We start from the raw sequence: 26,325 nt of genomic DNA, 5'->3' as shown, positions 1-26,325 counted from the left end.
CTAATGAACATCACGGGGGGCGCTCTGCAGAAAGAGAGAGGCAGTGGAACTTCCCTCAGCACAGCTGATGGGTCCCGAGAAGATGTGAGCCTGCTGTCCGCCAACCCAGCCCCTCTGCAGGCGAGAGACAATCACACTCGTCAGGGCTTCCGTCTAAGCACTTCCGCTTTATTGCCACAAACTCTTGGTTTATATAGGCAAGCAAGGGGGGGGGTTTGGGAGGGACTTTCCGTAGTTGCACCAATCACATTAAAGGTCAAATCTTAATATACCATAGTTGCACCAATCACGTTAAAGGTCAAGTCGTCCTGAGCTTCATTGTAACAGGAGTCTATGGTGATCACGTGCTGTCCATGTGCATGGAAATCAAGAGAGCCAATCAAAAGTTTTGACAACTTCCACCACGCCCTCATCTCTTCCGCCAGGCGCCATCTTAGCTCTAAACTAAGGTTTCCCATGGCCTCACAGAACATTTCTGATGTTCTACAAACAATGAAGAAAATCGTCTGTTCTGCAAATAGTGCTGCAGTAAATATCCTTACTGTCTTTGTGCCCATGTGAACTTAGCTGTATGATAAATTCCCAGCAGTGTAGCCACTGGGCCAAAGGGCATGGTGGATATTTTCAGTTCTGCCATTGCCTCATTGCCCTGCAGGAAGCAATGTCTGTGCTGTTCCCAGCTACAGCTGGAGCCTGAAACCAGTGCCTGGTGCTGGCAGGAATGCGGGATTGGTGAAGGGAATGGATTCTTTCTGGTGACTGGGCAGGTACATTCAAAGCTGGCTCATCCGTGTGAACCAGCTCAGCCCGTGATCAGCCTGTGTCTACACTCATGTGTCTCCTTGTCCCCTTCAGGTGTTCCACTATATGAGCCTTGCTATACTGACCTTTTTCATGACGGAGATTTTCTTTAAAATATTGGTCTTCCGCTTGGAGTTCTTTCACCACAAGTTTGAGATCCTGGACGCCATCGTGGTGGTCATTTCCTTCATCCTCGACATCGTCCTCCTGTTCCGGGAGCATGAATTCGAGGCTCTGGGACTGCTAATCCTGCTCCGGCTGTGGCGGGTGGCCCGGATCATCAATGGTATGTCCCCTGCATGCCTGAGCCGGGGAGCTGGGGGTGGGGGGTGGGGGGTGGGACAGTGGGTAGAGCCTGGAAGGGGCGCAGAGCCCCCGGTCCTTCTCCTGGCAGCCAAGAGAAACATGAAACGGTCTGCTCTGGTGTCCCACTGCCACCTCTGTGGTTACAAATGGACACCAGCACATGTGCTCTGAGAGGAAGGGCCCTTCTCCTTTAGGCTCTATTTTCATGATTAATGAAAGATGTTAATAAAAAGGGTTATAGACCAATCCCTGATCTGCTGCCAAAGTACTTTTGTTTCTCACGAGGTGTTTCCTGAAGAGTGTTTTATCAAACCCCATCCCACCTTGGGAGGGAAGCCATCAGGGAGGGGAGCAAGGAAGCTGAGAAACACTGTACATTAGATTCTGCTGGCTTGGAGAAAATCACAACACGAGCGAGCACGATGAAGGCTCTGAGAACCGTAGTGGTTTTCCAAGTTGACACTGGGAGGAAATAACACCTGTCAGCCTGCTGTAGACTCTGGCTCTGGAGAACACGCTGGGGGAAACACCACTTTCTCGGATTTTAGGCACAGGTCCTGTTCCTCACACACTCCCTGCTGGTGTGGGGAGCCTGTTTCAGAGCAGCTGTTTGTGTTGTGATTTGATGTGGACTCAGTGACTGGTCAGTGGTTCAGCTGTTAGTGAATGCCCGTCTGTGGACCTGCCGAGTCAGAATCACTCTCAGCGCTCTAAGTGGCAAGTCTGGTGCAGAGGAGCCCAGGCGGGGTGTCTGTTCGTGAAGCACTCCCAGGTGATTGGTGTCCAGCAGGTTTGGGAATCCCTGGACTAGGGCCCAAGCCGATGGGCTGTGGGTGGTTGTCAGGAGACCAAGTGAGCAACAGTGAGGCCTGCTGGAGGCGGGCCTGTCCCCTGCCAGGTGCAGTGAGTCCCAAGGCACCTTCTGTGTTGGGTGCCACCCGGCAGGGTAAGGACCTGTGCAGCGGCTCTGTCGGGCACCGTGGGCTTTGGAACCTGCCAGTTCAGATCTAGTGATTTAGAGTAAAGCCTATTAAGAACATTTATTTGGGTTCTGTCAAAGGAAATAAAGGAAGCTTTTCGGATAATGTGGAAGATGCTTATGCTGACTGATTTTTTTTGGACAGAAACATACTGTGTGCAAAGGTTATGTGAGGTAGCTAGACTCTGACAGACTATAAATGACTCGTGAACCAGCTACTACCCAGCACTCTTCACATCACATTGTTATGAAAAGTGTTCATTTTGTCTTAAAAAAAAAAAAATGGCTGCGAGGTGTAGGAGGACTAGCTACTGCCCATTATTACACTGCTATCAGATTTCAGCATGACTGAACATAGGCTAAACCAGACTCGGTGGGACAGTCAGGAACACTGTGAACCAGGAATGGCTGCTTCCAGGCCTAGTGGGCACCACATACATGGGTGATGGTCCAGACTCGGTCACTCACACTTGGAAGGGGGCAGAATAGCCCCACTGCAGCACAGGCTTTAAGGCCTCATCCCCACTGTTGTGTGGGCATTGGGGAGCTCTGTCCCCACTGTGGTGTGGGCATCAGGGTGCCCTGCCCCAACCAGGGTTCAGGTTAGTGCCTGACAACTAAACTGGCCATAGCCCTGGAGGCAGAAAGTGGGGAGAGTGACAGCCCCAAGCTTGAGCATTTCCAGACTTGTACTTAGTGCCTCCTGAGCAACTGCTGCTAAGTAGCAGAACTGTTATGAACAAGGTCCCTTAAGGAGCTTAACCCTCATCTGGTCAGTGATTATTTTTAAGGATTTTTCACACCAGGCAAGCTGAAGAAGTATGTCTCAGCTGGGTACTGAGTAGCTCAGAAATGAAAAACCTGACCCTCCTAGTTAAGCCATGATTGTTTTACTTGTCACTGCTCTTCCCAACTGTATACATTTATAAGGAATACAGGGTTTTTTCCCAGGTGGTTAAATAGAAACTGGTATCATGGAGACCCTCACCATTATTTTTCAGGGATAATTATCTCGGTTAAGACACGTTCAGAACGGCAACTGTTAAGGTTAAAACAGATAAACATACAACTGGCCACCAAGATACAGCACCTTGAATTCAGCTGCTCTGAGAAGGTAAGGCGCTTGGGAAAACACCCTCTGTTTACAGATTGTTCTCTCCCAGCCAGGCCTCTGCTCTCGTGGGGCCGTTAGCCCAGAGCCCCACCTTCCCTGGGTCAGGCTTCCTTGTCCTTTCAGATTCAGCTCAGGCACTGCCTCCCCCCCTGCAGGTTCGCCAGGAAACCCCCTCCTCTAGTGTCTCTCCTCTCTGCTGTCACTATTGGGCCCCGACTAAGTGATTTCCATGAGGAGTGTGGTTTTCATTCAGCTCTGTGGCCCAGTATGTGCCTGGGGAGGCTCAGAAGGTAAATTCGGTTATTCGTCTGCTTTTGTAATAACAGGAACAAGAAATTGAGAGACTTAACAAGCTATTGAGACAGCATGGACTTCTTGGGGAGGTGAACTAGACGCACACCTTCTCCAGCTCAAAGGGAAGACCTGCCTCATGGGCTTGTGACAAGGAAGACAGCTGCCCCTCTGGGGCCATGTCGGGGAGAGCTCTGGTTTGATGGCTTTGCCTCACTGCTGCCGGCTCGGATCCTGGAGGACACAGCCTTTTAGAGGCTCTATTTCTTCCTTGGTGTGACTGAGAATGTCCCACCCCACACTGTGTAACAAATGTATCATAAACTATATTTTTTCTCATGTTGGAACACTTTACTCTTGCTTGAAAATGAACAAGCTGGACAATTACTAGCTGTATATAAAATTTAATCTCATCAAACGCACAGTTTTCACTTTTCACATGTATATTGAGGGATCAGTACATCCTTTCATATGAACACTCTGAAAAACAAAAAAGAAAGCTATCTTAGCTATCAGCACATTCTAGAAGTCTTTTACATGTCCAAGCTGTTCTAAATAGCTAACCACAATTTCCCCCAAGGAGGCCATTCTCGAGTACCCAGCCCCCTCCTCTGCATCCTCCAGCTTTTAGCTGGCTCCACCTAGTTCTGCCACCTGACATTTTCCTCAGTTACTGTACAATTAATGTATAAAATAAACTCTCTCCTTCCCTCGGGCCCTCCTACTAGATCCTTTCCAGCTTCAACTGCTTGGAATCACTTGGTGGCATCCCAGACCAGCCCACTAACTGGAGAGCAAGCTAGCTCCGGTGCCTGGTACAGAAGTGGCAATTAGACCCAGGACGCCACTGGAATTAACATGACATTTGGGGGAAGATCCCCTTGTAAGGCCTTGTCCTCTACTCGCATGATTTTAAACAATTTGCTATTTTTGTACACATTTCAGCAGGACCTGAAAAGGAAGAAAACCTGAATGAAAAATAATATTTTAAAAATAACTCACATTTAAAGCAGGGGATGAATAAACTGGATAAACCCTCAACGCCTGCACTACTTGAAGGTCTGTCCTCGTGTCTTCTCAAAGGTGCAACTTGGTTTCCACATATGACCTATGTGTTGAGAATACTGGAACTGGCTAAGACCAGATGATGCCCTCTTCTAATGTCAGACCAACTAGAAGGACATTCCCGAAGGGAGCCGAGAGGAGGGAAGTGAGTGGAGAGGAAGTGTGCTGGTCTGGGGGCAATCTCAAGGGTTATAATAAAGTGGAATGTCTCCGAGGGACCGTGGGCCCCACACGTGCTGAATTCTGCAGATATGGTGTAGTTTCCTTATTTAACGACTTACATCAAACAAATGGGAAGAAGAAATTAAAGGGCAGCCTGGCGTTGATGGTTGGCCGAGCTCTGAAGCCTGCCTCTGCAGGGGCAGACACATCCACAAAAGTAACCGCAGTGGAAATAAGAATCATCCTTTCATTTCCTGAGCTGGTCTGTAATACAAAATCAGAATAATGCAAGCCCTGCCCTCCAGTGTGCTATCAGGATAACAAAGATGGGACAAGCTTCCATGCCCTTCCTCACCCAATAGCTGTCAGTTCATGAATCTGATAGGTACATGGAGGGCTCATCAGTCACTAACTCAGAGGAGAGAGACAGTTTTCACTCAGGTTGTCCCTCACACACTGATGTCATGCATAACTCAATTCTGACAAGAATTTTAAAGATCAAATCTAAACAAGAATGCAAATGTGAACAAAACCATTTTGTTCAGTGGAGGCTTTTCCTCTAAGTAAACAATGACTGCTAGATTGTTCTAAGAATCCAGATTGTTTAAATTTTAATTATTTTTTACAAAATAATAAATTTCACCTATCACAGTTGAGTTTTGTCTGGCCTTGAGTCTTGCATCTTTAAAATTAGGCCTACCTCAGGAAAGGAAGATGAAATTAGATTTGCAGTTACATTGACTATTTTGGCCTGTGGGTTCAATAAGGATCCGTATTTAGTCCACTTCACTTCTACCGTCAAAGCCACTGGGAGCTGGCAGGAATCCTGTACAATAATATGCCATTAATCAATTTGAGTATTGTACAACCTTAAGTCAAACTTAATCTGCAGTTCAGCAGAGTTTTAATTATAAAATGTTTCCCATATTACAAAATGTTCTGAACAAGAGAATGAATAGACTCTGGAAGTTCAGATAAAAACAGCTTAGAAGCAGCATGTATTTTAAAAGTACTCAATGCTCCAAAAAAATTTTAACACCTAAAGCATAATTCTTCCAGCCCTTCCTGTTTCTAAAGAGACCAGCATTACCTGGGAGTTGTACCCCCAACTATGGACCCTCCAGGGCCGACAGGTCTAACTGCACCCACCCATTTACATCTACCTCAGATTCTTTAGGAAAGGAGTTGGCATGGGGGGAGGAGGAAAGGGAATATAGTATTATTAAGTCAGAAATTAAACCTGACCGCATATCATGTTAAAATGTACTTAGAGGAAATTCAAGTCCGTCCTTTTCACTTATCTGATTTCACTGGTTGGCAATTAAGATGTTACATCGGGGTATACAGGCGCTGTCTTAAGTTTTTAAAGAAGTTAACTCTCACTCTCAGTCGAGGACTGGTGCCACAATGGAGCTGCCCAGTGCTGGCCTGGACACTGGGAGCTGGGCCTGAGACCTCTGCCCCAGGATCTTTGTTTGCTCAGCCCTAAGGGGAACATGTGAAGGGGGCCTTCCAGACCTCTTTCCTGTCTTTACAGTTTCTTCAGTTGGCAAATGTGTTAAAGCTGCCTGATAGGGAGATGGAATTCCACTGGAGTATTCTACTTTTTGTCTATGTATGTGTGAAAATTTTCCACAATGAAAAGTTTTTTAAAATACATTTCTTTGGGGCATGCAAAGCTAGCATACCTCCTAAATTTGGTGCCGGCTGAAAAGGCAAGGGTGGAATGCCTTGGCTTAGCACTGTCTCTTAAGAAATTTGCAGGCTCAAAAATCCTTGAGAATATCCTGTCATTAGAAGATGCAACATGCAGCTGGTGTCACCTGAGCCCAGCAGATGCCCTTGTGTCGGCTCTGCCTAGAAGGCTGGGATGAAACCTGCCCTGGGCCCTCTAAGCTCCCGACTGGCACAGACCCCGACAGTGCTTGCGTGCATGCTGCTGCCTCTCCCGCCACAACTTGTGTCTTCCCTTCTGAGGGAGAAGTAACAACTGGACATCTTAACCCATCTGCAAGAAGCTGGGAGCAAACTGCCTGGTTCACTGAGGCAGCAGAGCTGAGCCAAGACTTAGCTGAACCGCAGGGACTGAGTAAACACGGGTCTCTGCTGGGGACTCATTGGGGATGGTGGGATCGGAGCTAGTGAGCTAGTCCTCACCCCGTTGTCCCCATGCTATAAATGTGCTAAGCAGATAATGAGAGGCCTGAAGAAACGGTGACATGAAAAAGCCGGGCAATTAAAGGATAAAGATGGAGAGCACGCCTCCGCTGACGGGGCCAGCCCACACTCTGACTGCTGAGACAAAAGAAAAAGGTGGGCAGGAGAACCACATGTGATCTGGAACCTATTTGTAGGATGTCAATTTCCATTAAACTCTTCTGGGAACTTTAGAATTGAAAGCTCTCATGAGTGGAGTGCTTTTATAGACCAGGGAACAATGGATAGGACAGCTCTGCAGATGGGAGGAAGTCTTACTAAAACAGTCTACTTCACCTATCATATCATGATACCTAGAGAAACCTTGCATAACACCAACAAGGAACAGGATGGTGACTGGTAGTGGTCCCCATTTATAGAGAGACCACTAGGCACCATTAATATTACCCGATTTTAACTCTCAACAAGCCCTGAGGGCAGTAATACAGCTATGAGGAAAAAGAGGCTCAAACCGGTAAGATCACTGGCTGAATCACTGCTAACTAGGGGCAAAATCAGTATTCAAGATCCAGGCCCATCTGATAACAAAGTCCAAACTCCCACCCACAGCCACTCTCCCTCTTAACAGGTACCCCCTGCCTCCGTCTCCCCACAGTGAGAGGGGCAGGTGCACGCTGGAGACCACCAGCAAGTGGCCTTGAGCTTCTCCCCCTTTACCTTCACATGTGACGTCTGGGTGATGAAATAGACGGGCACCCAGTCCAGCACATCCTGGGCCTGGGAATTTCCAAAAGGGGCCACATAGTCTGGGAAGCCCTGACCCTTTAGCAGGCTCTTCATCTTCTGCGCCACCAGCTGACATGTGAGAGCTTTGGTCAGTCTTTTGGGAAGAAGAATGAGGTCAAATGAGGTGATTGTTCAAACCTACAGTTTTTTCTTAATAAATGTCAAGGTCATGTTTAATTATGACATTTCTCTAGCACAAAAAAGTACTAAAAATAAGAAACAAGGGCATCTGTCTCAGGTATTAGACATCTTTATGTTACATCTGCCAAATACCTCACTTTAATACAGTGTTCAGTTCAGTCGCTCAGTCGTGTCTGACTCTTTGCGACCTCATGAATCACAGCACGCCAGGCCTCCCTGTCCATCACCAACTCCCAGAGTTCACTCAAACTCATGTCCATCGAGTCAGTGATGCCATCCAGCCATCACATCCTCGGTCGTCCCCTTCTCCTCCTGTCCCCAATCCCTCCCAGCATCAGGGTCTTTTCCAATGAGTCAACTCTTCACATGAGGTGGCCAAAGTATTGGAGTTTCAGCTTCAGCATCAGTCCTTCCAGTGAACACCCAGGACTAATCTCCTTCAGAATGGACTGGTTGGATCTCCTTGCAGTCCAAGGGACTCTCAAGAGTCTTCTCCAACACCACAGTTCAAAAGCATCAATTCTTTGGTGCTCAGCTTTCATCACAGTCCAACTCTCACATCCATACATGACCACTGGAAAAACCATAGCCTTGACTAGACGGACCTTTATTGGCAAAGTAATATCTCTGCTTTTCAATATGCTGTCTAGGTTGGTCACAACTTTCCTTCCAAGGAGTAGGCATCCTTTACTTTCATGGCTGCAATCACCATCTGCAGTGATTCTGGAGCCCCCAAAAATAAAGTCAGTCACTGTTTCCACTGTTTCCCCATCTATTTGCCATGCAGTGATGGGACCAGATGCCATGATCTTAGTTTTCTGAATGTTGAGCTTTAAGCCAACTTTTTCACTCTCCTCTATCACTTTCATCAAGAACAGTGTTAGTACCCATAATATCTCTAATTACAGAATACTGTACCTGCAGTGTTTTTTTTTTTATTTTTACATTCCTCAACAATACACATATTCTCTCTAGTTTCTTTTCTCACTCTCCAAAAAGGGGATTATTTGAAGTTAAAGTGTCTCTCACTTTGTGAAATTTTGGTTAGCCAGGGAGATGAATCCAAAACAAAGTTTCCCAAACTATATTCCATGGAGAAGCTCTGTACAAGAAAGGTTCCATGGCCAAACATTTGAGAAATATTACATACTCATGTCCCCGTTGAAGTACACTGACATTACTAAAGACTCTGAGAAGTGCTTACTTAGTAAGGAATCATGTTTTGAACTTTAATTTGGTGTTTCCCAAAATATTAAACCACAGACTTACCCCTGCTGACATTATAGAAATGTATCCCCACAGAACCTCCTTTCAGAAATGCTAATCTAACACGATCAGAATAATGTAAATGGTGAATTCTGGTCTAACCAAAATAATGATGTAGATACCCTGGGGAGATATAAGGATGGGAAGCAAGTTGCTTGTGGGGTAGGGGACCAAAAGAGAAAAAGCCAAATCTTCATCTCCCATAGTGGGAACTCAAATTAATAGTCATAAGAAAATAAACAAGGATTTGCTGTTGCTGCTGCTGCTAAGTCGCTTCAGTCGTGTCTGACTCTGTGCGACCCATAGACAGCAGCCCACCAGGCTCCCCCATCCCTGGGATTCTCCAGGCAAGAACACTGGAATGGGCTGCCATTGCCTTCTCCAATGCATGAAAGTGGAAAGTGAAAGTGAAGTCGCTCAGTTGTGTCTGACTCTTAGCGACCCCATGGACTGCAGCCTACCAGGCTCCACCGTCCATGGGATTTTCCAGGCAAGAGTACTGGAGTAGGGGTGCCATTGCCTTTTCTGATAATAACCTATAATGGAAAAGAATCTGAAAAGAATATAACTGAATAACTTTGCTTTACACCTGAAACACTATAAATCAACTTTATACCTGAATAAAAAAATAAAAACAAAAGTCATAAAACCAGAAAAATGAAGAAGCATTATATATGGGTTATTTAAAAATTTGGGGACAAATTTTCAAAAACTCAACCATAAGAGTTGAAAGTGATTGCCTCTGGGATTCTGGGATAGGGAAAATGAAGGTTAAGAAGTGCTGTCTTTAGAACAAGCCACACAGAGCTGTTCAACATTTACATTATGTTTGACAATAAAAAGATAAAACATACAAAGCCTTGATATTTTTACTCTGCCATATCTGATAAGCAAAAAGGGTTTTAACAATTTTCATTTGAATCATGACAAATAGTTTATGGTTATGAGAATTAAAATTAGAAAACCAGAAACCGCATCATTGTAAAATAAATTATTGTTACTATTGCTGCTACCCACTAATAATATGCTAATGAGCTTGTCCGCTGATGCAGAGTTTTGATTAAAATGAGAAGGGCTAGATAACTAACAAGGACCTACTGTATAGCACAGGGAATTCTAATCAATACTCTGTAATGACCTACATGGGAAAATTAAAAAGATGGGATATATGTATAATGACTCACTTTGCTGTATACCTGAAACTAACACAACATTGTAAATCAACTATACTCCAATAAAAATTATATATATATATATATAAAGGTACAGTGGGAGAACACAGGGAAAACCATGGGAAGAGTAAGAATGTTTTTGTGGTTTTTTTGATCAATGAAAATAGGCTCCAACAGAAGCAAGCTACTCTCTTACCTGAGTTTACAGCCAGACTGCATGTTGTAACCAAATAATACCGGGGCCCGGATCCCCTCTACTGCTAAGCAGTCTTGCTCAGTTGTGCTACGAAGAAGAGTAAATTGTCCGTATCTATTCGTGGTCTGAATGATCCCAGACATTCACAGAAGGTTAAGGGAGTTGCCCGGTACTGAAGCAGCAGATTCTTAGGAGATGGTGTCACGTGTGTGACACCCTCAGAGACCCCATGGACTGTAGCCTTCCAGGCTCCTCCGTCCATGGGATTTTCCAGGGAAGAGTATTGGAGTGGGGTGCCATTGCCTTCTCTGATGAGATCTGAGTGAGACCCAAATACCCCTTCCCTAGGCCTTGGGGATTTTGACAGTTATTTCCCAGGAGAAGGAAAAATAGTTGTAACTGTTTTCCTTGATTAGGAGAACCTCAGAAGAAAAATCCTCAGAAACTGGCCCTTCAAAATTGATTCCACATTTTCAAAACCACTAATTTAACAGTCTCAGTTTAAGTGTAAAATCAAATACCTCTAAACGTCTGTCAACCCTTCTGTCTGAAGGCTTTCACTGTAAGACACTGCCAGTCCCCTGGGCCACGCTGTCCCACCCCATCAGGCTCCACACAGCCCTGCCTGCTGTGCAGGTCAAGCCCCCTGAAGGCAGCTCTGGCCGAGACCAGCCTCTCCAGCCCTCAGGACCCTCAGCAATCAGAAGTGCAGCCCACATGCACGGACAGGGAAATGAAGCTTCTCTATAGATCCAAAAAGGATACCCCTTCTGAGGCTGGAATCCGGCAACTAACGGGAGCCCCACCACATAACCAGGGTTTCCACTGAGAGGAACTGGCTTTGTGTTTTGCTGAAAGAGAGTGCAGAAATGCCCCCAAGTAATTCTCATTTTAATAAGGAAATGGCAGAGGGAAAATGAAATGGTTTTCATAATGAAATCTGGGATTACCAGCCAATGAAAGAATTTCTCCCCCTACTCAGAACTATAAATATATCTCTGGAGTGTAGGCGTACATCATGCTGTATAAGAACAAGCTTACAGGGAGGAGAAGCTTACTCCCAAGTGGAAAAGACACAAGGACTCTGGCTGGATTTTGTGACAAGCTTCCACAGGCTACATGTGAGCCCTTTGTTCCAAACAAATGGTGGTAGTAATACTTCTAATTTGAGATTTTTTTTTCACTAATTCATGATTTCTTTATACTTGGCAGTTATTGATACTTATATGAAAACTGATCAAACTTACCTGAATAAAATAAATTTCAAACTTTTGCTGGAGTGGAACCATTGCACTGCTCACTGCTCCCAGAAGAAGAAAGAGATCAGCTTTTATTACCTCACCTGCATCTGTATATGTGAGGCTGTATGTCACCTAAAAACAAAAGGATACTTCAGATACATCTGTTCCCAATATGTTTCCATAGCTGTATTAATAACTCACATTAACAAAATATACATCTAAGAGGCTATCCCTTCCCACTTCTCATGCAGAGAGAGAAGCGTGTCTCTCCTGTCCAACCGGATTATGGGAGGTATTAGCTCAGCACCAGCCCCCACTGACAGGGGCATCTGAGCCTTTCCATGCCCAATCATAGAAGGTACAAGTCAGCTGGCCTGAGCAGAATGTAAGCAGCCTATCTCTGCAGATAAATGTGTTAAAACAACAGCAGTAGCAACAAATTATGATATATGCTTATAAGTTATGAGGTTTGTGGAAAAAATCACATGTGATTACTTCAGGGACAAAGAAGTAACCTCTGATGAGACAGAATAAAGGCAAGCAGGAGGCCAAGACAAGAAAAGCAATACCATCGGATGGGCCAGAGGGTGGCCAGTTACCCCTCAGGACCACACCTGGCTTGAGCCGGCCACAGACAGTGAACTTTCAAAGCCAAACTGGGTGCCTACCTCAAGAACGACGTTAGTGCAGATTTCAATATGCCCCGCCTCAACAACACCCTGCTTTGATACCCTCAGTATTTCCGTGTCTTCCAGTCGGGTTAGTGTTTTATTTAGAGATCGAATGACGATGGACTGAACTGTGATAGGGACCTGCAAAGTGAAGTCCTGGGTTACCAAACACACACCTGAACAGAGGAAGTTAATGGGTAAAAATAGTGTAAAACTTGAAACACACCTCCAGATACACTGCCAAGGAGGGAAAAGCACAGTATAGAACAATATGCATACTAGAATTCCACACTTGCAAAAACACAAATATTTATTTATATGTAAACACATGCACACATTCACATAGAAAATATCTGAGATGGATGTAACCAACATGTTAAGTGATTACCCCTGAAAACGTTCACACAAAAACATGCACACAAATGTTCACAGCAGCATTCATAAGAGCCCCAAACTGAAAATAACCCCAATGTCCATCAACTGATGAATGAACAAATAAAAGGTGGTCTAGCCCTACAAAAGGATATTGTCCACAAAAAGAATCACCCATAAAAAGGAATGACGCACTAACACATGCAACAACATAGATGAATCCTGAGAACACGGTGCTAAGTGAAAGAAGCCAGATACAAAGGACCACGTACTGTATGATCCCATCTGTATGAAATGTCCAGAACAGGCAAATCCATAGACAGAAAGTACATACAGTGGTTGCCAGGGGCAGGGGGAGAAGGCTGGGGTAGAATGAAGAGTGACAGCTAATGAGCACAGGGTTTCTTTCTGGGGTGGTGAGAATGTTCTGGAATTAGATAATGGTGATGACTGCATAACCTTGCTAATATACCAAAACCCATTGAATTGTACACTTTAAAATGGTAAGTTTTATGGTAAGTGAATTATATCCCAAACACACACCACACCTCCCATCATGCCATCAAAGGCACACGTACACTCTCGCCTCCAACCACAGCTCCTACTGATAGATGCACTTGCTCTCTACACGCATGTACACATTCTTCACAGAGTTCCAGAATCCATCCTCCTAAACCCCCACCACCTCTCTGAATATATGCTTGACCCAGTTTACACACAACTTCTACACACACCCTTATACACACACATACTCGTGGTGGGGTCATGAGGAAGAAAAACAGAAACAACTTTTTTAAGCAGAATCAAGAAACCCTGGTTAGATCAACGCTACTAAAGGACATTTTTCACTTAGGGCATCGCCAGTGGAGTGACAGAGCACCAAGCAATCCTTTCAATGGCTTGAACCTCTGGATATTTTGGCCTCTTTGTATCATGAGACAAGCCTGACGTTTGCTCTAAATCTCTGCTCTTAGAAACCACTGTTTAGGAGGGAACCTAACTTGCGTCCGTTTGTTTATATTGCTTTGAACTTTGCCCTCAACCATGTACTATGCTGATTATAATTCAAAATTACTAAGTATTTAAGCTGTCATTTTATAGATAAACAGGTAGTTCTTATGTCTCTGTTCCCATGACCAAGAAGACCTGCAACTGTCCCTTGACAGTCAAACCTCTAATACAAGAACATGATATTGTTCAAAAGCAAAGGTGAGCTGTCATGCGACAGAGCTGCAGGTTGGCAACTCCAGTCACCACAAAGAAAGTCCTCTGAATAACAGGAGTTCCACACTACCGGTTAATTAGCTATAGGGTAATTAGCTCTTAAGAAAGTCATCAAAAGATAACCATGGATTCCTTTATCTGAAATGCCCTGATTCAGCAATGATATACTGTGTTCCAAGCAAGCGCACACCTTGGAAGGCCAAGCAAGCGCCATCCCCGTGGAATGTGGGTGTGACTGGCAGAAAGCGAAGGGCTCAGTTTAAACTAGCTTTGTAAAGACTGAGAGAAGCGTGTAAGCGGCAAGAACTGCGCGAGGCTGTCACCGTGCATTCAGTCATGAGAACAAAAATGGGAGGGCTGCTCTGGTTTCCTGAATGTCCTATTCAATCATATCCCATTCCCAAAGTAACCACTGGCAAAGAACTAAAGCCCACTTAGCAACAAAACTACAGGGCCATGACAATCTCTTGTTGATGGTTCAACAAATACTGACAACAATTCCAAGCAGTCACAATGAGCTTTGATTAGTGGGAAGACTGGATCCAACTTTTATATTCCTGATCCTCTAACAGACTTTAGAAGCTGCATTAAAAAAAAAAAAAAAATAGACACATCCATGATATTAGGTGACGTCCTTCGGAGCTTTGATGCCACAGAGATCTGAGCTGGAAGTCCAGAATGCTGTGGCTTGACTGCGTGGATACAAAGGAAAGAACGTGTGAGAAACGTGTGAGAAACTTCTGACTTGGGGCTTGGCACACGGTAGAGCTGGTCCAGTCATCGCTAAGAATAATGTCTCTGGAGCCAGATAGCGTGGCTTCTTATCCCAGCTCTGTACTCCCCTGCTGTGTAGCCTCGGGCAAACTAATTCATCTCTCTGTGACCCACGTGCCAGACAGTGCCAACAACAGGACCTGCCTCCTAGGATCACTGGGACAACCAAAGGACTGCAGACACACAGGGCACGTGGGACAGCACTTGGCACACAGCACGTGCCTTTGAGTAAAGACCCATTATTCCTCACAATAGGTCTTCCCTACTTGACTGAATCAGTCCTTAGTCATTCAATTAACACCCAACCCATGAAGGGCCCAGTACCTTCCAGGCGCGCCCTAGTACCAACGCTGTATGGTGGACAGGGCAGCTGCCCCCAGAGACAGTTCAACTTTGAATGGTATAATAAATGCACTTTTTAGGACTTCCCTGGCAGAATCCGCCTGCCAATACAGAAAACACGGGTTCAGTCCCTGGTCCAGGAAGATTCCACATGCCATGGGGCAACTAAGCCCATGTACTGCAACCCTTGGGCCTGTGCTCTAGAGCCCAGGAGCCACAAGAAGCCACTGCAATGAGAAGCCCTCCACACCACAACTAGAGAGTAGCTCCTGCTTGCTGCAACTAGAGAAAGCCCATGTAAGGCAATGAGGACCCAGCACAGCCAAAAATTTTAAAATATAAATAACTTCTTAAAAAGTACTTTCTTAGTGATCAGAGGTATTTGAGAGCTAGTCTATTACATGATTCTCAAACTGGGTCCCTGGGAACTGTAGTGTTCCTCACAAGGGACCGGAAAGGAGAAAAATGGGGAAGTGGGGCAGGTAAAGGGTTTCTGACCCACCTCTGCTCCAACCAGGGGCTTTGGATTCAATCGTATTACATACTAAGTAGGCTCTGCTTAAGATTTCACTTGAAGAAGCACTGTAACTAAAATAAGTTTGAAAGCACCTTCACAGATGAGGAGATCCAGGGCCACACACAGTAGTGTGGAGTCCAAGGTCAGACGACTATCCCTTTCCAAACGTCTACCTCACAAGTTTGTGTCCAGAGACGTAATGAACTCAGTCGCAGCAGGTACCATGGTCCACAGTGCTTCCTGCGCAACAGACGCCTTACCCAGAGCTGGACCTCACATTATGTGCGTTCTCTCCCTCCAGCCTTACATCAAGCCTCTGGGGCAGACACTACCATCCACCCACTTGCAACTGGGGAGACAGGCAGGTGTCATATGAGAAAATAACAGCAAAGCTGAGTTTTGAACCAAGGCCAACCAATTCTGGGAGCCAAGGGCAATGCTTTGGCCTCCTTGGGGACTGTGGTATTCACAGGGAGGAGCAGGGTACAACCCCAAGAACAAGAACAACCCCATCATCTTTCTCTCTGACATTGCTGCAAAGAGACCGCAGCCTCCTGACCACGGCTCTCCAGGGCCATCAGCTGGGGCCATGGCTTTGACTAGAACCTACCTGCAACTCAACCCTGGAAGCTATACTGACTGCTCATCTCCTACACAGGTGTGTATGTTCACTAGGCACAAGATTTCTTTCTATCTTCTACACTGGACAGACAGCTAGCCAGCCCTCGTGACAAGAGGCCAAAAAGAAATCAAGGGATGCCCAGAAGGCACAGAGGCCAATCACACCCCTTGTCAGTCAAGACACCTAGGCCATTTAAACATGAACAAGTGTGGACTACAAAAACTAAAGGAATTGGAAAGTCTGACCCTTTCGTGATAATAAAAGAACGGTCTACCTAAGGAATTTCCCTATTTCATTTCTGCTTGCTTTTTGGCAAATGTTTTTGTTACTGGCAGTAAGATACCCTTCCAGCTGTAAGTGTATTCATTTCAAAGGGCTCTAAAGTAAGACAATAAGTCCATTATGTATTCTTACCTCTATTCCTGAACCAGGCACCTAGATAAAAAAGAACAAATTTTGTTATGTACAACAAAAAGAAGCACTGTTGTTGCTTTTTCAGATGGTGCATTAAAGGGCATATTCCTCTTATTAAAGACTTCTCAAAGAGAAAAACAGAATTTCCTTAATCAAGGCTTGCCACCCATATATTTTTGTATCTGTATCATCATAAGAGAGGTAACTTTACATTTTCCTTCTATATTCATTTCCTTCAGACTGGGAGCTCAACAACACAGCCCAACAGAGAGTGGCTCAGGAAGCCTCCATGCTCCAGTGTAATTATCCGTTATTTTTCACATTACCATCGGTGACATAACACTGTAGAGAAGACAAGCTCCCCTCCTTCTGGTCACTTGTGCTGTGCCTGTCCTCATGGCAAGGACACCATCGCCTGCCCAGGTGGCTCCACAGTCTCCTGGTCTTGCTGTCTCTAGCCCGAGCCCCCTGGAGGCCAGGCTCCTGACTCGCCAGCATGGCCGGGGCTCTCTTCCTGAAGGGCTCTGCCGCCCTCCATTCCTGTCCCTACACCCCCAATCCCACTTCTCCAACCACAAGAGGCCCTATTAGGCCAATGGGAGCTTTTGGGGAAGGGGTTGAGTAGACATGTCTCGGGGTAGGGGCTCTGAGATGAAAGAGAATTGTGCCTGCATGCCTGGGAGACTGTTTACAGGACAACTGCTAGGGGTCACGTGAACTGGAAGAATTCACAGGCGTAGATGGCCGACTTCAAGGAAAGAAAGAGGGACAGGGTGGGCAGAGGAAAAGATTAAACTTGATTCTGAAAAGTGAAGTTCAGATGAATACAGATGCCATGGAACCCCTCACCCCCTGCCACCATCACCACACTCCCCTCTCAGGAGAAGGAAATCAGAAGGGGATGGGGGCTTTCACAATATCATATGATTTTTAATCACTGAGAAATGTCTTCTCCTCTTGCGACCCTCCATGTCACCCACCAAGTGGGCCAGTGGCCTCTCCCATCTATTCAGTTCAGGCTTCAGTCGCCACAACCAGGAACAAAGGGCTGCTTCTCTTTCTCCAGCAAACCTATCTCCTGTCCTTTCCTGGGTATTTCTCTGCCAATCAGAAATATAACTTTTTGGTGCTAGTATGATCATTTCTGTGACAGACATCATTAGATGTTTTTATAATTCTGAAAGTTTTGGTTATTAATAAAGGTTTTTTTTTAAATTCAGGAGATAGACATTAGTGGTTACCATCAAAATGAATGAATGCAAAAAAGAAAAAAAATGAAAGCAAATTATGAGCCAATTATATAAAAATTATTTTAAGTGATTATTTCAATATCTTTGGTATCAGTACACCAAAGAACTGGAGAAGAAAAATTCTGAGTGTCACTCATGTACTGAAATGATTCTCTACTTGTCATATTTTTAAAGGGTACAAAGAACAGAAAATAAACCCAATGAATCGAGTTTTACCTCAAAATAATTCTTACCCTCAAAATTCTAGGGCTGCTGTAATAAGCCATGCTCAGGGTTTCCATTTCTTCACAATATTCCAGATTCATCCTCCTGGTGCACTTAACAGCTTGGTTAACCAGAAATGCTGGAAATCATAACATTCCCAAGGGAAAAGGAAAAAAAATCAAAAAGAAGAAAAATTTCTAACTAAGAAATTGTAATCTAAGTAAAACTGCAAAGTGATGACATGTATACAATTATGCTTCAGATAGAGTATAAAAAATTATTTTTCAAATATGTAACAGAGTCACATGATTCAAAATTCAGAGAAAGATTTGAGGAGTTGTCTTCCTCCAACCCCTAACCCCCAGCAACCACCAGTCCCCTTCCCCAGAGAGAGTCTGCATGAAGTTTCTTATGTATCTTTCTGGGAATATCCTATGGTATTTTCAGAAAGTGTGTGTGTGTGTCTGTGTCTGTGTGTGTATACACACACACTTTTTTTTAAAGTATTTCTTTCCCCTTTTGGAAACAAACTCACAACATATATTCTGCCCTTTGTCTTTTTCACTGAGCAAGGTATCTTGGAGTTCAGTCTATCTCAATATGAAGAGCTTCCTCCTCCCCTTTTTAGGGATAACTCGTATTCTATTACAGACACACCATAATCTATCCGACCAGTTCCCCACTCATGGCAGTTGTCTCCAGTTTTGCTCTAACAATGCTGCAATCTGCCATTCTGCATGTGGGCCAGAGCTTCTGTAGGACCAACTTCTAGACGTAGAGCAGCTAAGTTAAAGGGCATATCTGTCTGCAGTTTTGATGTATGTTGCCCAAGTGCCCTTCACCAAGGCTGTACCAATTTTCAGTCCCACCAGCGATATAAACAAGCGCCTACTTCTCCACAGCATTAAATTTCTTTACGCTTTGCAATCCATTAGGTGGAAATGGTAACTCAGTTTGGTTCCAAATTACACTGCTCCTACTGTGTGAGCAAGGTTAAGCCTCTTCAACAGAACACATTTTTCTTCATGTAGCAAGTGTTGCTTCCTTAGACCACACGCTATCATCCACAGCTTAGCGGGCTTCCGCATAGTGAGGCTGGCTAAGGATGGGAGAGCCAGGCCTACTGCCTTCTGCTGCCAAGAGCAGTTACTCCAGAGTCTACGATGCTCCTGAAGGAGAAGCAGGACCCATGGGAGGCAGCTGCGTGGGTTGCATCCCTGCTTCACCACTGCCTGAGTAAGAAACTGATCTCATCTTCTCAGTTTCCTCATCTAAAAAATGAAGCTAACCCTCCCTGAGAGGATCATCGTGAGGATCAATGGGAAAACACATGCAAGCGCTTAACGCAACACCCAGCACACAGTTAATCAATGTTAGCTATTGACAAACTTCTGCTCCAGTGACAAAAGAAAAGAACTTTCCAACACCTCAAGAGTTAAAGAACTGAGTGGGCTGGTTACAGGTAGTGAGTTCCCCATCACTACGAATGCTCAAGCAGTGACCACAGGTGGCAGAAAAGATTCTGGCACTGGGCAGGGGTGAGGGGGAGGGACTGAACTATACAATCTCTGAAGTGTCTTTCAACTCTAAGACTCTGTTTCCAGTTACAAAGTTTGTTTATTATGATTGCTATAAATTTAAACTAAGAGCGAACTCTGTTTGCAGAGAAAAAGAAAAATGCCCACTCTCTTACCTGCAGGGTTATTATCAGTGCACAGAGATGACGTAAGGGGAGATGGAAATCTCAAAAATGAATCTGAAGTCTGCAGAAGAACCCCATACTGCAAAACAGAACAACCAACAGCTGTCAGGGTGCTACTAAGGCATCCGTTCAACACTCACTACACAGCTACTACGTGATGAGCAGCACTGCAGGGATGATTAAAAAACAGATGTGGTCCCTGCCCGCAGGGAGCAAACCTCTAGCTGCCCCACCCTTTTCCTTTAAAGGCTGTGTGTTTCTGTGTATGCATGTTACAGAATTTGCAGGCTTTTTTATTCTAGGCTATTCTACTTCTATCCCACTGGAATGTTATCTAAAAGGCTGACACAGGTGCCAGCAAGCAGGGAACAAGCCCTCTCCTTCACTAGAGCTGAGAGAATAAACTCCTGCAGTCTTTCTGGAGGGCAAGCTGGTATTGGTATTTTAAATTTCCATTCATTTTGACTAAGTTAACCCATTTATAGGAACATACTTATGGATTTAATCAGACAAAAAAATATCTATAAGAATTTTTATTGTGGATTAGTTATAATAGCAAAAACTTGAAATGAATGTCTATTAGATAGTGGAATGGCTCAGTAATAAATAATGACACATCCCTGGAAGGAATACTCTGTATCAGTAAAATGCAGCTCCAACACTAGCTCCTTCCTATACCTATGTTTTCCTCAACACTTAAATGGGGACTTCACTTAAAGTGAAGTATCCTTCCCAGGGTTGTGTACAGTGATGTCTGAAGAGCTCTGCCCAGTGCCTGGCAGGTGGGAAATGCTCCAGAAATGGCCACTTTTATAGTGACATGGGAAGATGCATAAAATTGATCGTGAATAAAAAAGCAAATTTATAGCACAATGTGGATAACTAGAAATTTCATTTCTGTGCAATATTATATGTATATTTTAGTAGATGCACTAAAAAACCGGGAATATACACCCATCTGTTAACAGTGATTTTCAGTGTACACTGTTTATTTGTTTTTGGCCAAGGAAAATCCCATGGGCGGAGGAGCCTGGTGGGCTGTAGTCTATGGGGTCGCTAAGAGTCCCACACGACTGAGCGACTTCCCTTTCACTTTTCACTTTCATGCATTGGGGAAGGGAATGGCAACCCACTCCAGTGTTCTTGCCTGGAGAATCCCAGGGACAGGGGAGCCTGATGGGCTGCCGTCTATGGGGTCGCACAGAGTCGGACATGACTGAAGTGACTTAGCAGCACATGGTTTACAGGATCTTACTTGCCCAACCAAGGACTGAACTTGGGCCATCTGCAGTGGAAACGCTGAGACCCAGCCACTGGCCCACCAGGGAATTTCCTTGCAGCGTGCTTTGGTTTTAATCGGAGATGGGGACCTTTCCATTTTTACTTCTGGGCTTCTATACCTTCACCTTGTAGAACTAGCACAGGTTGTTTTATACTTCTCTTTTAAAAAGATGCTTCCAAAAATTATGACATTTAGTCAAATTTAACACACAACATATTTAAAGGCTTATGGAGGGATGGATAACAAATACCACACATCTTCCCAAAGTCTGTAAAACTACGCACAACTCTGAGAAGAGGCGCCGGCCTCCAGCCCATCCTCTCTGTTTCCAGCAGCCTCTCTCAACCACTTGGCTGCATCTTTTGAGGTAGAGAAGAAAAAATTCTGCAGAGATACATGAAAGCTTACCAGAGAATATATGCCTCAAAACTCTATGTTAAAATTCAACTACTCAATTTTAATTTTCATGATTTTTGATCTACAGGCATAAACATTGTTTCCTGGTTTATAATATCAATTCTGTGTCTCAGGGAAGCTAGCTTACTGGGAACATACTTATAAAGACAAGATATTTATGACGGGATGAGTGGACTTAAGTTCCTGGCTCACCTCATATTTTGCAGTTTGGGGAGCATCCAGTCTGGTTGAAACACCTGATTCTGCATTCAGTGAAAAACCATTAGGTGCTTTCATCAATTTATCAAAACTGCTTTCATCAGTCACTTCTGGATTAATAAAGGATAATGCAGGTTTATCTGTTTTTAGAAAAAGTATTTTAAATCAGTATAAAATATAATATGTATAGCATATAAGTATACATAGTATTTAGGAAACAATCTTTAGTAGCAGTAAGGCTGCTGTAAAAATTTAAATGTCCCTATTCACTTCCCCCAAGATTTCTGGCATCTTATTAAACAGACTCCCCAGGCATGGCCTCTTTCTCTACTGTGGAAGCAAGAGTTTCTAAGGCCTGCAGGTAAACAGCACAACAGAAGCCAATAACAATCAATCTCTTTCTCCAGTCCATGGACTCATAAACTGCATAAACCTCTCAGGGGCAACTCTCTCCAGATGGCTAGGGGAATGAAAAATCCTGTTTCTACCCTCACACAGCCACCTCCAAAGCCCAGGACAATGATGCGCTCTGTGCGTGAGAAGTGGGAGGAGGAGGGAACAGGCTGGTTATATTCACTGGGCCTGTTACAGTGACTGACCAGCCATTACTGCAGATTACAAACCACAGAGCATCCACCTAAATTTTTAAGTGCAAGGGGACAAAGCCAAAATATAAAGACATTCGGAAAAGATGATAAAGCTTAATTGATAAAACCATGAATGTGTCTCTGATCTTGATAATGTCTTATACTTTGGAACTAGACATCTAATTGAGCTAAATGCTCAGATAAAAATAAAGATCCTGTTTTCATGCAAATACCCTTAGTAAAAATAAAAGAGAAAAAAGGAAATTGAAACCAAAGCTGAACCTGACTCTCAACCATTAAATCAGGAGGAAATGCACACACACACATACACACACAAATAAATCTAGATTCTTAGGCATGTCTACATTTTATAAACACCTTTGAAATAAAATATGAGAATTAAGCACGAGATTTCAAAAGACAACTACAAAAGCACAATTAAAGAAAATGTGCATAGCCACAGGTTTATAAAGTTACTTGCAGTTGTCTGTGGAATGGCCTCAGGATAACCTCTAGCCAAACCATAGAATAACTGTTTTAAATCTAATTTGATGTGACATTTTCCCATAAAACAACTTTTAAAAGAAAAAACTTTCCAGAGTTTCACACAGTATACCAATATCAAATACTTACAGTTTGTAATATGAACACAGAAAATAGATGGGTTGATCTGGTCGACAAGTTTAAATACTCTCTGAGGTGGGTCTGCTGTTAAATTCAATGAATAGACAGCTGCTTTTTGACTACAAAAGTGACTATCACCCCTGAAAATTAAAAAAAATAATAATAAGACAAAGTTTTAAGGCACAAGCACACAATCTTAGCAAGACTATTTTAGAGCTGTCAGATGCTTGCACTGCACTAAGTTAACAACTACATGGAGGCTATTTATGAAAGTGTGATGTTAGAATTGAATCCACTTTTACTTAGTTTATTCAGTGTTAAAATGTTCGGCACTTTAAACTTTCTCCTCTAACAGTGAAAATATTAAGACAACTAGAATAACCTTTAAGGAAATCTTGTCAAGTATGGAATACAGATGAGAAATGATTTTGATGTAAATGAACCGTGCAAACTCTGATGGAATATTCAATTATATAAAATTCTGCAGAACTTCAGACTGTTTATAAGTACCCAGAATGGATCCAAAATTCCTTGTCTTTAGAATAAAGCTGTCTTCAATGAATGAATGTGAAAATGAGAAAAAGTAACATCATCTGGAAGTTTGGGGGCTTAGAAACTGTGGTATAGTCAAGTCTTCAACCAATCCCAGGCTTAACAAACCTAATCAATTTGATATAGATACAGACATGGTTTAGGGAGATACAACAAAAATGAGATTATATTACATACCACTTTAAGGCCTTTTCCCACTTAATATAGAGTGCCCAATAGTTCCCATATCATCAAATGTTTTTGTATTATTATATGGTTTCACTGTATACCAATTTCTTAAGCTTTTCCCAATTTTTTTTAACCAATCCTCTACCACTGACCTAGGCTGTTTATAACTTCTCCTGATTATATATAATGGTTTAGTGACACCCTTGTACATACATTTGTATTAATGTCTCCAGTTATTTCCTAAGGCAATATCTCCTGAAATGGAATTGCTGGGTCAAAAGGTAGGTACAAAATTTGAGGCTTTTGAGACTTGCTACCAGACTGCCTTCCAGAAAGGCAAGATGCCACCTCACCAACACTGCAGTAACAAGAGCACCTATGTTGCTGTACCCTTGCCAAGACCGCATGTTACCAGTTTTTACCATTTGCTAATTTCACGGGCAAAAGCCTGTTATCTCATTGTTTTAATCTGAATTTTCTCTTTTACTAGTAAGGTTAAATATTTTTCCATATGGTTATTGCTCACTGGTATTTCTTCATGAGTTGATTAATTTTTATGAGAACGTTTGTCTTCTTGACTTTTTTTTTATCTTCTTGACTTCTAAGAACTCATATTATGAATCCCTTCTGAGTGTTAGAAATATTTCTTCCTAGTTTGTTAACCTTTCAGTTTTATAGTGTTTTTTTTTGTCACACAGAAGTTTTTTTTTTTTTTTTATAATCATTCCCCTTTTAATTTAGGTATGATTAACCGATTTTTTTAAAAATAATGAAGTTGTCAACCTTTTCTTTTATAGATTGCCTTTGGGTTTATCTTAAAAGACATTACCCGGGACTTCCCTGGCAGTCTAGCAGTTAAGACTCTCCACTTCCATTGCAGGAGGCATGCATTCGATCCCTGTCGGGAAACTAAGATCCCACAGGCTGTACAGAGTGGCCAAAAAAAAAAAAAAAAGACATTTCCCTAACCCAAGATTAATAAATTTCACATATATTCTTCATTCGTTAATTTTTTATGAAAAAAATTACCTGTTGGTAATTTACTTCAGTGTAACTCTATGAAGCAGGAATCTAATGTTAGTTTTTCAATAATCATCCTGCATCATTTACTGAATGATCCAACCTTTACTCCACAGATGTGAAATACCATGTTTACAATACCATGTTTACATTAAATACTTATGTAGAAAAAAATACTTTAAGAAAATTGGCTGGTGTAAAATCAGTACACACAACTGATTTTTGGCCTTTCTATTCTTTTTCAATGACCTACTTATCCATAATGAATTAATACACATTATATTCAATATTATAGTGTTACAAATGCTTTAAACCTAGTAGTTTGCTCTTCTTATTCAATAACGTCTTGGCTGTTCTCATCTGTTTATTCTTCCAGATGAATTTTAGAATCATTTTGACACATTATCCCTCTCCCATCTGACTGGAATTACATTCTAATAAATTGAAATATGCAAGTAAGTAATGATTCTACCCATCCCACTACACAGACTAAATCTCTCCATTTATTCAAGTGTTTTATGTCTCATTATATCTTGAGGTTTTCTTCACATAAATTCTGAATAGTTAAGTTTAATTCTATGATGTTATATTTCTATTGGTGTTATGATTAGAATCTATTTCCACTATATTTCTGGAATGGGTATTGCTGGGGGACTGATTTATTTTGTAACTGGCCTCTTTTCCAAATGCTCTGTATAGTTCTAATGGTAAATGAGTTGCTATCATGGGCATAAAGAGTATTTTGGAAAAACCATGAGTAGTATAAATAAGAAAAGATCCAGCACTGAAAATCTACGAGTCACACTGGGCCTTAAACGATGAGGAGTCAGACAGAGAGGGAATGGGAGGCTAATCCAAGTGCAGGAAAGGCACTGGCCAAGGACAGGTACTGTACTGACAGGTTTAGAAAACAGGGTACCAAAGCTGCACTGGACGAAGGATTCCAGATGGGGATGCTAGGAAATAAGATGTGAGAGAGGCTGGGATGGATATGAACGCAGGTTATGGATTCTATAGGTAATGAGAGTTTTCGAAGGTTCTTTAGAAAGGGAGTGACAAGATGAGGCGTGAGCTTATGAGGAGGAAGGGAGCAGGAACGGACAGACGTGAGGGCAATCATGGAGGAAGATTCAGCAGAATGGGACTCTTGACCCCCCTTCCAGTCAGTAGCGCTCTACTCCTGTGCAGTGAATCAACATCGCATCCGTACACTTCTCTCTAGTCCCACCGTCACAGCCTTCTGAGTGAGAGGGGGACACTTAATCCTCATCTGCAATAGCTTCCTTCTTGGTTCCCTGCCACCAGGCCTGGCCCCTGGGAGCCACTGTCCATGCTGCTGCAGAATTTACTAAATTGGGGATCTGATCCCCTCACTCCCCAGCCTGCTGAAGAAGCCAGGAGAAATCCAAACCCCTCAGCATACACACAAGGCCCCTCAGGACTTGACCCCTGCCCTTCCCCACACTCCTCTGGCTCCACCCTTCCTCAGCCATGCTGAGCAACCTGCAGTTAAGGCAACAGTCTATACTCCTTCAGCCCCAGGAATCTGCCATGTGGCTCCCTCGGACAGGAATGTCCTTCCTGGTTCCATGCTGACCAACTTCACTTGTCCTTCACGACTCGGCTCAGCTACTTTTCTAGAAAGACCTCCCTCATCCAGCTGCCTGGGTTAGAGCCCACTCCTCTCAGTTCTCCTAGAGTTTGGTGC

At 43.5% G+C, this 26,325-nt stretch overlaps 2 protein-coding genes across 4 annotated transcripts in view; one reads left to right on the top strand and one right to left on the bottom strand.

Annotated features, from left to right (window-relative positions):
• The window catches only part of HVCN1 (hydrogen voltage gated channel 1), a 31,646-nt gene extending 27,751 nt beyond the window's left edge, over positions 1–3,895 (top strand). Inside the window, exons 6-8 of the mRNA XM_068989669.1 lie at positions 856–1,087; positions 3,088–3,200; positions 3,527–3,895. Coding sequence (XP_068845770.1) covers positions 856–1,087; positions 3,088–3,200; positions 3,527–3,592 — 411 coding nt within the window. The 3' untranslated portion in view covers positions 3,593–3,895. The remainder of the gene's footprint in view (positions 1–855; positions 1,088–3,087; positions 3,201–3,526) is intronic.
• The window catches only part of TCTN1 (tectonic family member 1), a 30,720-nt gene continuing 8,285 nt past the window's right edge, over positions 3,891–26,325 (bottom strand). Inside the window, exons 3-15 of one of the 3 annotated variants that reach the window (XM_068989666.1) lie at positions 22,887–23,017; positions 21,661–21,806; positions 19,761–19,848; positions 18,097–18,206; positions 16,614–16,634; positions 12,346–12,489; positions 11,684–11,809; positions 11,202–11,287; positions 10,437–10,577; positions 7,593–7,755; positions 5,419–5,544; positions 4,838–4,982; positions 3,891–3,971 (exon numbers count right to left, since the gene is read on the bottom strand). In XM_068989666.1, coding sequence (XP_068845767.1) covers positions 4,839–4,982; positions 5,419–5,544; positions 7,593–7,755; positions 10,437–10,577; positions 11,202–11,287; positions 11,684–11,809; positions 12,346–12,489; positions 16,614–16,634; positions 18,097–18,206; positions 19,761–19,848; positions 21,661–21,806; positions 22,887–23,017 — 1,426 coding nt within the window. In that variant the 3' untranslated portion in view covers positions 3,891–3,971; position 4,838. Of the gene's footprint in view, positions 4,983–5,418; positions 5,545–7,592; positions 7,756–10,436; positions 10,578–11,201; positions 11,288–11,683; positions 11,810–12,345; positions 12,505–16,613; positions 16,635–16,854; positions 16,861–18,096; positions 18,207–19,760; positions 19,849–21,660; positions 21,807–22,886; positions 23,018–26,325 lie in introns of all 3 variants that reach the window. The other 2 variants (XM_068989667.1, XM_068989668.1) reach the window with 2 other exon arrangements.

The sequence above is a fragment of the Capricornis sumatraensis genome, chromosome 17, assembly GCF_032405125.1.
Source record: "Capricornis sumatraensis isolate serow.1 chromosome 17, serow.2, whole genome shotgun sequence".
NCBI lineage: Eukaryota > Metazoa > Chordata > Mammalia > Artiodactyla > Bovidae > Capricornis > Capricornis sumatraensis.
This window is presented reverse-complemented; position numbering and strand designations above follow the sequence as displayed.